Here is a 12,995-nt window from a genome sequence, read left to right as displayed (position 1 = left end):
GTCATCGGCTGATCGTTGTATTTATTACACGGAGCGATAATCGGCCGAATCGGGCCAATTCGTCCGATTATCGTTCCGTGTAATAGTACCCTAAGAGTTAGGGCTCTATTACACAAACAGATTATCTGACAGATTTTTTTTCATCCAAAGCCAGGAATTGACTATAAACAGAGAACAGGTCATAAAAGACTGAGATCTCTCCTCTTTTCAAATCCCTTCCTGTCATAATCGGTTGGTGTAATAGGGCCCTTACAAAATCTCTTGTTAAACCTTCAAGCATCAAACATTATTGTTCTTTGTAAAGAGATTGTGTGCATTACTACAGTGGATAACAGCATATTACATACATATAACGGGATATACTAAGATTTCAGATTATGCTTGCTTACACATCAGCATATTGATGTTCCATATGTAGTAACCTCACCAAATCCTCAACAGAAAACTCATGCTCTGGACAGTTCCCGCTCCAGACAGAGGTTGCAGTAGAGAAAACTGTTAGGCTGGGAAGAGTACACCACTTCCTACAGGACATACAGCAGCTGATAAGTACTGGGAAACTGGAGATTTTTAAAAAAGTATAATCTGTATAACTTTTTGACACCAGTTGGTTCTACAGGTGTGCGGGATCTTACCGGGTCGGGAACTATCAGCTTTGGCTACATGAAAAATAATAAGGGTAGTCAGCAATGAGACTTTGGATTATAATTACCTCGGTTTCTAAATACAAGCCCCGTGTCCCCATCCTGATACTATACTGGGGAGAAAGCCCTCTCATTTTAACCCACTGCTGCCTGATCAACTCTGCCGGTGATCGAAAGCCTTCCGGCTCTCCTCAGTAGCTGCCGACATGACTGCTGCTTCCGTTTGACCCCGAATTAACCCCTTCTCCGATAGTTGCTGCAGGCAGCCTGCACAAGTCCTAGCAGGTACCAGCACCAGCAGGTTTGCAGCCACCTGAGGAATTGCATGTGGAAGGAGAGTTAACCGATTAACCCCTTCTTTACTGATAGTGTTCTTTAATGATGCAGAACACCTTACCTATAGTTCACTGCTGCTTCCTGACTCATTCTCTCAAGACAATTATTGGCCGTTGTGTTGGCCTGCCAAAGTGACATGTTATAGGGGAACTGCCAGCTAGAAAAGACGTCCCAAACTAATTACTTGGCTACATGGATATGTAAGCAGCCAGACTATCCAAACCTTTCTTGTAGATGTCTGAAGCGCCAATCATCTGAAAAAATGCTTTTTATTTTTACTCTGAAGTGTCCAAGAGGTGTGGTCTGGGCATTGAACCGCTTTGAGACCACGCCTCTATGACTCTAGAGCAGAAATAAAAAGTTTTTACATGCTTTGGACAGCTACAATACAAAAAGCTGGACCCCCACCAATCTTAAAGTAGTTTGCTCAAAGTTCCTAAAAGGTGAATATGCTGATGTGTGGGGGCACTATAAGATGTGATGACTATGTTGCACCATTATAAATCACAGTACAGGGCTGGTGAATAAAGAGGAGCACATATACAGTAGGAAGAAAGCCAAGTGCTTCATTAGGGTCTGTCGGCAGCTTGTCAAGCTGCTGTCTTTGAAGTAAGCGCGGCTCCGTCTGCTGGAAAAAGCTGGATCCAGTCCTGAGAAATGTCTCCCAGTTTCCCAGGACTGGATCCAGCTTTTCCCAACACCCAGGAAGTAGCGGCAAAGACTTCAAAGTCAGCAGCCTAATAAGCTGCCGGCTGATCCTAACTAAGGCTTGGCTTCCTTCCTTCTGTAAATTTGTTCATCTCTACTGGTTTGGAGCCACTGATATGCACATATATTCATACATGTGTCTCAGAGTAACAAGATGTGCAATGATATGATATATTACCTTGTCCAATTAAAGGAGTTAAAGAAAAAAAAAAAAAAACCCTCACTCGCCTGCCTCATTTACCATTAGCATTATTGGAGTAGGTTAGGTAGCGTATCCCATTGTTTAGATTAGATTTTAGGCCTACCAATGTTCTGATGATTGTATACTGATTTGGCACGGTTTACTATGTATGCGAACCAATTTTGTTTTCTTGGATGTGTGTATATTCTTTTTAAAATTCAGCGAAAAAAATTAATAAACTATAAGTTATATATTTAAAAAAAAAAAAAAAAACTCACTCACTCAAAGGGTGCATTCACACGTTCTGTGAGTCTTCCTTGCATGGACTGTGTGAATGCGCACTAAAGCCTGTGATTGTACCCAATGCTTTATCCAACCCTGATGACAGTGACTGGCAATGCTCCTAATAGGAGGACAATGCATGGCAATAAATAACTAAGTAAATGTCTGAAAAAAGAATGGTTATGATTAATCTGGCACTAGTTCCTGCTGGCCGAGTACACAGCTACCTATAGAATTAGCTGTTTATGAATAATGAATTTCCTGTGAGAATTCAGTCATTGATGAAACAACCTCAAATCAGGAACCAGAGACCATCGCCCAAAAAGCATAAGGTGCATGCTTACTTAAAGAGGACCTGTCAACCCCCGTGCCGGGGTGACAGGCTCCCGACCCCCAGCTTGATGCCCTTATACTGACCTCTTCTCGCCAAGTCCCGCTCCCGGGTCTCCTTTAAAGGGTTTGTACCATTATATATAGCATGCCCTAAAGGCCGACTCAACCATTGAGGTCAAAAAAAGTGAGCTTGCTTTCATCAAAAATACTCAATCATCCAGTCAATGGAACACAAAAATGGTGCAAGGCATCCATCACATGTCAGCACGCTCATCCAATCAGCAAACAGGAGCCGCGCTTAGCGCCCACCAATTTAACTCTTTAGCGTCATCATGTAGCTGTCAGGACACCTATATTGGGACAGGAACACATTAGGAATTGCATGTTGCAATGAATGTTACAGCTTAAAAGGTGGGGTCGCTGCTGGACGCCCTCATCAGCAGCTGCTGTAGCTGCAGTGTAAAACGGCTTATTTTAATGCAATGTCACTGTGGAAAAAACTAAGCCATGCCAGGCGTCCACTAAAATCAATGGGAGTTCATTGATTTCTGTGGTTCTAGAATTTAGAGCTGGAACCAATTTAGGCAGAGAAGAGTGTCCGTGCAAGAACCTTGTCTGTACCAAGACCGCCACAGCGCTGTAACATTTTTATTTAAGTATTGTATTCCCCCTCAAAACTTACACAAATTACCAATATACACTTGTTACAGGAAATGCTTATAAATTGCTTTTTTTTCCCCTGCACTTACTACTGCATCAAGGCTTCACTTCCTGGATAACAGGGTGATGTCACTTCCTGGATAACATGGTGATGTCACGACTCCCAGAGCTGTTCGGGCTGTGGCTGCTGGAGAGGATGACGGCAGGGGGACACTGAGGGACACAGGGCACTGGAGGGACACTGAGCATCCCTCTGCCATCATCCTCTCCAGCAGCCACAGCCCGCACAGCTCTGGGAGTCGTGACATCACCATGTTATCCAGGAAGTGACATCACCATGTTATCCAGGAAGTGAAGCCTTAATGCAGTAGTAAGTGCTGGAAAAAAAAACCACTTTATAAGCATTTTCTGTAATAAGTGTATATTGAGGATTTGTATACCTTTAATAAAATGTTCGCACAAATTATCCTTTAATCTTGTAATGTGTAAATGTAACCCCCATATTGTGTTATAAAATGAAAAGAAAAAAAAAGTGCTGCAGAATCTGTTGGCGCTATATAAATACATATTATAAACATAAAATAAGATGTGAATCAGGCCCTGGGCTTGTGAGGTCTCTGTCTCACACTCTGTACCACCACTATGTACTACTTCCGGCACCGAGGTTGGCACTCGGTAAATGAACACTAAGCCAATGAGTGGCTGTGGTGGGACCCCTACTGGTAGTGCTGGAAGTATATGTTTTCTTTTCTATTTTGCAACAACCTGGTAATCGCTCTAAATTAAATAAAAAATAAGATACCATGTTTTTTGTTTATAATATGCACTTTTTTATCAAGAAAATATCTATCAAAAAGTGCCTGCATCTTATATTCTGCAGACAGGGTTACCTGACAGCATCAGACCATCCTGACTGGACTGTGCCGCTGTGTGTGTACGTATATTATATATACGGTATATATATATATATATATATATATTTTTTTTTTTTTTTTTTTGTAGCAGAGGTGTATGTATATTGATGTAATAGCACTGTGTGTGTCTGTGGGTATGTTTATGTAGCAGAGGTTTGTGTATAGATGTAATAGCACTGTGTGTGTGTGTGTGTATGTTTATGTAGCAGAGGTGTGTGTATAGATGTAATAGCACTCTGTGTGTGTGTGTGTGTGTGTGTATGTTTATGTAGCAGAGGTGTGTGTATAGATGTAATAGCACTGTGTGTGTCTGTGGGTATGTTTATGTAGCAGAGGTGTGTGTATAGATGTAATAGCACTGTGTGTGTGTGTGTGTGTGTGTGTATGTTTATGTAGCAGAGGTGTGTGTATATTGATGTAATAGCACTGTGTGTGTCTGTGGGTATGTTTATGTAGCAGAGGTTTGTGTATAGATGTAATAGCACTGTGTGTGTCTGTGGGTATGTTTATGTAGCAGAGGTGTGTGTATAGATGTAATAGCACTGTGTGTGTGTCTGTGGGTATGTTTATGCAGCAGAGGTGTGTATATTGATGTAATAGCACTGTGTGTGTATGTTTATGTAGCAGAGGTGTGTATGTTGATATGTTAATGCAGCAGAGGTGTATGTATACTGATGTAATAGCACTGTGTGTGTATGTTTATGTAGCAGAGGTGTGTGTATAGATGTAATAGCACTGTGTGTGTGTGTATATTGATGTAATAGCACTGTGTGTGTGTGTGTGTGTCTGTGTGTATGTTTATGTAGCAGAGGTGTGTGTATAGATGTAATAGCACTGTGTGTGTCTGTGGGTATGTTTATGTAGCAGAGGTGTGTGTATAGATGTAATAGCACTGTGTTTGTATGTTTATGTAGCAGAGGTGTGTGTATATTGATATAATAGCACTGTGTGTGTGTCTGTGGGTATGTTTATGTAGCAGAGGTGTGTGTATAGATGTAATAGCACTGTGTGTGTCTGTGGGTATGTTTATGTAGCAGAGGTGTGTGTATAGATGTAATAGCACTGTGTGTGTGTCTGTGGGTATGTTTATGCAGCAGAGGTGTGTATATTGATGTAATAGCACTGTGTGTGTATGTTTATGTAGCAGAGGTGTGTATGTTGATATGTTAATGCAGCAGAGGTGTATGTATACTGATGTAATAGCACTGTGTGTGTATGTTTATGTAGCAGAGGTGTGTGTATAGATGTAATAGCACTGTGTGTGTGTGTATATTGATGTAATAGCACTGTGTGTGTGTGTGTGTGTCTGTGTGTATGTTTATGTAGCAGAGGTGTGTGTATAGATGTAATAGCACTGTGTGTGTGTCTGTGGGTATGTTTATGTAGCAGAGGTGTGTGTATAGATGTAATAGCACTGTGTTTGTATGTTTATGTAGCAGAGGTGTGTGTATATTGATATAATAGCACTGTGTGTGTGTCTGTGGGTATGTTTATGTAGCAGAGGTGTGTGTATAGATGTAATAGCACTGTGTGTGTCTGTGGGTATGTTTATGTAGCAGAGGTGTGTGTATAGATGTAATAGCACTGTGTGTGTGTCTGTGGGTATGTTTATGTAGCAGAGGTGTGTGTATACTGATGTAATAGCACTGTGTGTGTATGTTTATGTAGCAGAGGTGTGTGTATAGATGTAATAGCACTGTGTGTGTGTCTGTGGGTATGTTTATGTAGCAGAGGTGTGTGTATATTGATGTAATAGCACTGTGTGTGTATGTTTATGTAGCAGAGGTGTGTGTATATTGATGTAATAGCACTGTGTGTGTATGTTTATGTAGCAGAGGTGTGTGTATAGATGTAATAGCACTGTGTGTGTCTGTGTGTATGTTTATGTAGCAGAGGTGTGTGTATAGATGTAATAGCACTGTGTGTGTCTGTGGGTATGTTTATGTAGCAGAGGTGTGTGTATAGATGTAATAGCACTGTGTGTATGTTTATGTAGCAGAGGTGTGTGTATATTGATGTAATAGCACTGTGTGTGTCTGTGTGTATGTTTATGTAGCAGAGGTGTGTGTATATTGATGTAATAGCACTGTGTGTGTCTGTGTGTATGTTTATGTAGCAGAGGTGTGTGTATAGATGTAATAGCACTGTGTGTATGTTTATTTAGCAGAGGTGTGTGTATATTGATGTAATAGCACTGTGTGTGTCTGTGTGTATGTTTATGTAGCAGAGGTGTGTGTATATTGATGTAATAGCACTGTGTGTGTCTATGTGTGTGTGTGTGTGTATGTTTATGTAGCAGAGGTGTGTGTATAGATGTAATAGCACTGTGTGTATGTTTATGTAGCAGAGGTGTGTGTATACTGATGTAATAGCACTGTGTGGGTATGTTTATGTAGCAGAGGTGTGTGTATAGATGTAATAGCACTGTGTGTGTCTGTGGGTATGTTTATGTAGCAGAGGTGTGTGTATAGATGTAATAGCACTGTGTGTGTCTGTGTGTATGTTTATGTAGCAGAGGTGTGTGTATAGATGTAATAGCACTGTGTGTGTCTGTGGGTATGTTTATGTAGCAGAGGTGTGTGTATATAGATGTAATAGCACTGTGTGTGTCTGTGGGTATGTTTATGTAGCAGAGGTGTGTGTATTTTGATGCAGCAGCAGGGTGTGTATTGTGCACCCTGCAGAGCGGTCTATGTGTGGGTATGATGTACTGTCAGAGTGTGGTAAAGTGGTGGTGTCCTTTCAATAAATTTTGACCCTTTCACTGCCTCAGACCACCAGTGAAGATGAATTCACTTGAAAGACTTCTTTTCCTGTTTTATCGGGGGAGCGTCTTACAAAGCAGAAAATACGGCAAATACTAGAAAAATGACAGTAACCCACCCTTTCTAATAGGAGCTGCAGTCTGAATGTAACTGCACAAGCTCAGCCTATAATTTACATCAGTAAGAATAGTGGAGCCGGCTGCCATGTGTAAATCATCCGGGATAATGATGTCACAGGGGGTCACAGATAAGGACGGAACTGCACAGCCGGATGATGGAAGAAGAGGCCTCTCTTATTGATGTGGTTTCCACACACTGCAATGTACCATTCTCCCCCACCCAGTCTGTTAACCATTTCACAGCCGGCCAGATACAATTCTCATCCCCATCCACTGCCAGTACACAGATATAACATACTATAGTACTGCTGACAGCCCGGGCCACCAGTAGCATCCCATGACTAGCAGAAGCTATTGTCTAATCGCCTCCATAGGCCTAAACAGGAGTCTCCTCCATCTGTCACAGCCATAAAGAACGGGGTGTGTGACCGCATACGTTTGTGTCCTCTACACGTGACAAGCCGCATACGTTTACACAGAACAGTCACATTTGGAAGCCAAAGGTTGAGATTCAGTAGCCGACCCCGGGGATTTCATCCTCAGATAATTGCCTCTGAAAGCCACGGCAAGTGCCAGCGGCAGACGGGCTCCCTGCTGCTTCCAGCATGGCAGGATCCTTTTTATTTTTTTCATTGGCCCAAACCCATAGAGGGGAGATGAGATAACATTACAATGTAATAGCGGAGGGATGGGGAACCAGAACTACAATTCCCAGCATGCCTAGACTGCTAAAGCTTCGGACATCCAGGTATGATGGGAATTGTAGTTTTGCAACAATTGGAGGGCGGAAGGTTCCGAGTGACGGAGACGGGCAGGGCTCTAAAGAACGTCCGGCACTAATGGAAACAAATGACGTCATTACTACTATGGTGGACGTTCCCAGAAGGCCACGGGCGAGAGCATCCTGCACCGGAATGCAATATAACTGTGCCAGATCCTGTACACCCAGGATATATTCCCTAACCCGGGGTAGGGAGCCCCAGCTGTTGCAAAACTACAACTCCCATCATGCCTGGACAGCCAAAGCCGAAGGCTTTGGCTGTCCAGGCATGATGGGAGTTGTAGTTCTGCAACAGCTGGAGAGCCAAGGTGCCCTTCCCCATGGATCAGACCCATCATGGGGGCCATCTGCTATCCCCACTACATTCAGCCCAGTATGCTGGGAGTTGTAGTTCTGTAACAGCTGGAGAGCCAAGGTGCCCTTCGCCATGGATCAGACCCATCATGGGGGCCATCTGCTCATCATTCGGCCAAGACAGTCCATGCATGTTGGGAGTTGTAGTTGCTGACGGCGGATTTAGGGCATGTTCACACACCTTATCAAAGTTGTTATCCGCACTAAATCCGCAGCGTATCGCACGTGCGAGCATCATGCTGGGGCCGATCACGTGACCCCTCCCCTGCGGACCCGCCGTTACCTTGGTCTCCTTCACGTCCTGCCTGATGCCCTCCGGATACCACTGCACCCGCACATAGCCCCTCTTCAGCGGCCCGAACCTGCTGGCCTCCTCGGCAGTATCGGAGCCGGGACTCCCTCGTTCTCCCCCTCCCGCTCCTCCTCCTCCGCTGCTGCCGCCTCCCTTCCTCCGGCCCCCGCCGGCCTCCTCATCCTCCGCTTCTTCCTCGCTCTCCGAGTCCTCTCCGTGCATGAGCCTCACCAGGCCGAACCGGCCCTGGCCTCTGTACGTCCCGAACACCAAATCGTGTGAGAAGAGGAGCCGCTGGGATCCATCAGTGCCGGGCGGCGGAGGGGACTCGCCTGACACCGGGGATGAGGGGTCCGCAGGATCCGCCATTGTTGTTGTCCGGAAGAGAACAGAGGAGATGCCGCTGGCCTGGGCGGTTACCAATGAAAGAGCGGCGGAAGAACGGGGTGACGTCACAGCGCCGAACGTCGTTACTAAGGCGCAGGGATGCTGTTGCCGGGGTAACGCGCAGGGAACGTCTGCTGCTCAGGAACAAAAGGCGCCCTTCCTCCTAGCGCATGCGCAGTGGCTCATCCCCATGGATGGGTGACATGTATGGCAGTATCTGCACTGTCATAGTTGTCACCCAACATTGTCATTTAAAATAACACTTGGGATATGTTCTATGAAGGATTACTGTATAGGGCTGCAGGTGCTTGCAGCTGACCACAAGCCCATAAGCTTGCAGTTGACCACAATTTAAAGGGGTACTCCGGGCAGGGGTTATTTTTAGGGTATGACCAGGGAAGGGGTGGAAATAGAGGCCGCTGGTCACTTACCTCCCCAGTTCCAGCGCTGGGTCCTGGATCACGCCGCCCCGTTCTCTCGTCCGGCTTCCGCTTCCTTGTCTTAACTGCGGCCTGAGGCGTGACGTCTCAAGGCAGCTCAGCCATTTAGCGGTGGGAGTGGTGTCCAGCCTCGGCCGCTGAATAGCTGAGCTGCCTTGAGACGTAGCGGCCGGATGATCTTTAGCTCCGCTGAGCTCTGATGCGGGCGCATCTGTTCTTAGAGTCTTGATGGAACTAGAATGTTTTCATTCACAGTCAGCAAGCAGAGATCTAAACCTACACTACACCCCCAGTAAACAGATGCCCGTTATGCAGCACAAAGCAACATCATACACATGTCAGCTCTGCTACATCATTAGTATGGAATACATGTTGCGGTGATGTTATGTAAAAAAAAACACACAAAAAAAACAACAAAACAACAGTCCTATGTTTACTGTGCAATAGTATTGACAGCAGTGGGCAGGAAGGAAAGCTAAGGGGGCAAATACACAAAATGGACCAGTCAGGGAAATGCATGATGGGAAATGTAGTTTCCTAGCTTGGTTATAGATCAGCTTCTAGATAAACTTATTGGGGTGGGTTCACACTGAGGAATCCGTGCAGAGAAGTTCAATTCTTTCGACGGATGGCAGAATTTGCAGGAACTTCTCTATGCGGATTTCTCAGTGTGAACCCACCCTGAGGGTATGTGCACACTGAGGAATTCAGACGGAACCTCCGTCGCGGAATTCCCAGCTCACGCAGCGGGCACGCGTGTCTCCGCCCGTGTCATAGACTCCACTCTATGCACGGGCGGATTCTTTCCTCCGTCCAAAGAATGATCAAGTTCATTCTTTGGAGGGAGAAAGGAATCTGCCCGTGCATAGAATGGAGTTTATGACACAGGCGGAGACGCGCGCGCGCCGCTATCCGTGAGCGACAGATTACGCAACTGACTTTCCGTCTAAATTACTCAGTGTGCACATACCCTAACCCAGGAATGGCAGCAGCTAGAAAGACAGGAGGCGGCTCAAAATACTAGGGGGGCTTGGTGAGTAAGACCAGCTAGCATTTTATTTTTTCGCTCTTACGTGGATAACCCCTTTAAGGCCAAGCCACACACCAGGGTGAACCTGCGAACAACCGTTTAGACGAACTGGTCTGCAAAATATCAGTGAACGATGAGCGTCGATTTTAGGACACCTTGAAAGACCACGATTAACGATTTATCACTCGTAGTCTAATCGTAAGCTGTATGTACATCAGCAGATAATCACTACATTTCGATAGTTATCGCAAATTTTTGAACGATAATCGCTATGTGTAAAAGACTATGAGGGTATGTTCACACTATGGAATACGCGCTGAAATTTCAAGTGGCGGCTGGGTAGCGAACTCCACTTGAAGTTCCGTCCCATTGACTTGATTCTCAAGCTCAATCCTCTGTCTGCCCAGACATTATTTAGTAGAGGCACTAATGCTGCGTTTACACGAAACGATAATTGGCCCGATCGTGCGATTAACGATGTCGGAGTAATGATCAGCGTTTAGACGGTACAATATATCGTACGGAAAATTCGTTTTGCGATCGCTTAAGCCTATCTCACACATTGGTTAAATCGGCGAACAACTGTTTACACGGAACGATCTGCGAATTTTTTGCGAACGATGAAGGTTTGAGAACATGTTGTAAGATCAAAATGAACGATTTCTCATTTGTCGTTTGATCGTTCGCTGCATTTACACGTACGATTATCGTTCGAATTCGATCATTATCACGCAAATTCGCACAATAATCGTTACGTGTACACGCAGCATAAGAGGGTTTCATTTCTGATTGTGTTTACAAAGAAGGTGCCATTACTCAGCTGGAGTAAAGTGTCAAAGAGGCATTCCTAAGCCCCTGAACTGCTGCAAGCTGGAATGATTCCTTGCTCACCCTCTAATACCTGACTGCTTAGGGCTCAACTTCTAGGTTACTGTCAATCAAGCAGGGATGGGGGGGGGCAAGGAGGCATTCCAGCTGCCTGCAATATTGATGGTGATTGTCATGACGCCAGTGCTAGTCCAGCACACAGGTGTGATGTTGATACCTGCTTTGTAGAGTGCCCAGTCTGTAGTGTTCTACAAATAGTCGGTGACCTGCCAAGTTGTGATTGGTCCCTTGGGCTCTTGTCACAGGAGTCCTGAGTGGCAATTGACCCACCCAGACTATTGGTAATGCCACCCACAGAAAGGGGAAAAAATGACCCAATGTGTGTAGCGGAGGTGTATAGGTGCTGGTGCGGATGAAAGATGACTGAGTTCCAGTGATGAAAATAGAAAAGCTTTACTGTGTAGTCTCTGAATAGTATAAAACACTTTGGCAGCAAATGGACAATCTTTGTACAAACTTTAGTGCTTAAAGGGAAGCTGTCACCCCCGTGCCGGGGTGACAGGCTCCCGACCCCCCGTTAGAGCCCCCTATACTCACGTGATCCCGCCGGGTCCCGCTTCTGGAGATGGTCGGGTCACGAAGATATCAGCCGCTGCAGCCCGGTGCGCGCGTTCCTCAGATGAGTCCAACGCTCATAGAGAATGACGGAGCGCTGGACTCTCCTGTAATTCTTTATGAGTGTTGGACTCATCTGAGGAGCGCGCCAGGCTTCGGGCGCCGATCTTCGGGGCCCCGACCATCTCCAGGAGCGGGACCCGGCGGGATCACGTGAGTATAGGGGGCTCTAACGGGGGTCAGTAGCCTGTCACCCCGTCACCGGGGGTGACAGGTCCTCTTTAAATTGGCTTGTGCTGCGGAGATACTTGGAAGAGTAGAATACAGTAGAGGTAGTTGTAGCGGTGCTTCGAGAGTTTAGAGTAGAAGGGAGCAGCGTAGAGGAGAGGAGCTTGTCAAATGTGTCCCAACCCAATGTAGTACTTGTGCTTTGCCTGAACTTTAGAGAAATACTTGAGAGTGAGAGAGATACTTGTACCCGTGTTTAGACTATAGTCTGACCACCTTCTGCCATACAGTGTCAAGGTACTCGTCCTACTAGGGTAATACAAGCCCCAGCCTTGGTTACCTGAGTGAAGCTAAGTGTCCAAGACTTCCCAGGGTTACTTGCACTGCGAGATAGAATACGTAGATCTTCTGGTAGCTTTGTTCTATCCAGGCTAGTTCCTCTTGTGTAGTAGGATACTTCCCTGCACCTTTTAGACTGGTTCACGGCGTGGACTGGGATAATCCCCGACTCTTCCCTCTTTGTAGTGTCTAGCACTGCATAGTAGATATAGTGGATAGGCTGGAGAAACTAAGTGGCTGTTTCTGCATACACGTGCTTCTTAGAGCCAGGCCATGGCTTGGGTACAGCAGGGAGGTCTGCTCTGTGTGTCCTCTGATGAGAATCTGAGTAGAACTGAAGCTACACTTCCTCCCACCAAGTGACTACATCCTACAGGGATGTGTAAGAGACCTTGTGAATGGTGGAAAGGAAGAGGGATAGATCAGAAAGAAAGAGCATCTCCAATGAACAATAAAAGTGCATAATACATAAGAAACAGTAATCCTTTATTATCTACAGCTGTGCAACCTATAAGAGTATACATATAAAATACTGACATCTTGTGGTGAAACTATAAAAAAAACCTTCATCACCAACCTAGAGACAAAATTTTGCAACAGGTGTGAAACACGAAACACCTGTGGTGGGATACCACAATATGACTAATACAAATTACATAGATAAAGATAAATGTCCGTTCTCATTAACTTGACTACATCACTGTACAAGCCATGAACTCTGTTAGGACACCATTAATGGGAAGGTCATCCTCACGACAG

General features: G+C 45.3%; 1 protein-coding gene across 1 annotated transcript in view; it reads right to left on the bottom strand.

Moving 5' to 3' along the window:
* UBE2O (ubiquitin conjugating enzyme E2 O) overlaps nt 1-8,822 on the bottom strand; it is a 33,843-nt gene extending 25,021 nt beyond the window's left edge. Inside the window, exon 1 of the mRNA XM_069953378.1 lies at nt 8,361-8,822. Coding sequence (XP_069809479.1) covers nt 8,361-8,738 — 378 coding nt within the window. The 5' untranslated portion in view covers nt 8,739-8,822. The remainder of the gene's footprint in view (nt 1-8,360) is intronic.
* Nucleotides 8,823-12,995: the final 4,173 nt, after the last annotated feature.

The sequence above is a fragment of the Dendropsophus ebraccatus genome, chromosome 14 (genome assembly GCF_027789765.1).
Source record: "Dendropsophus ebraccatus isolate aDenEbr1 chromosome 14, aDenEbr1.pat, whole genome shotgun sequence".
Classification (NCBI taxonomy): domain Eukaryota; kingdom Metazoa; phylum Chordata; class Amphibia; order Anura; family Hylidae; genus Dendropsophus; species Dendropsophus ebraccatus.
Note: the sequence above shows the minus strand (reverse complement) of the source record. Positions and strands in the feature narration are given on the sequence as shown.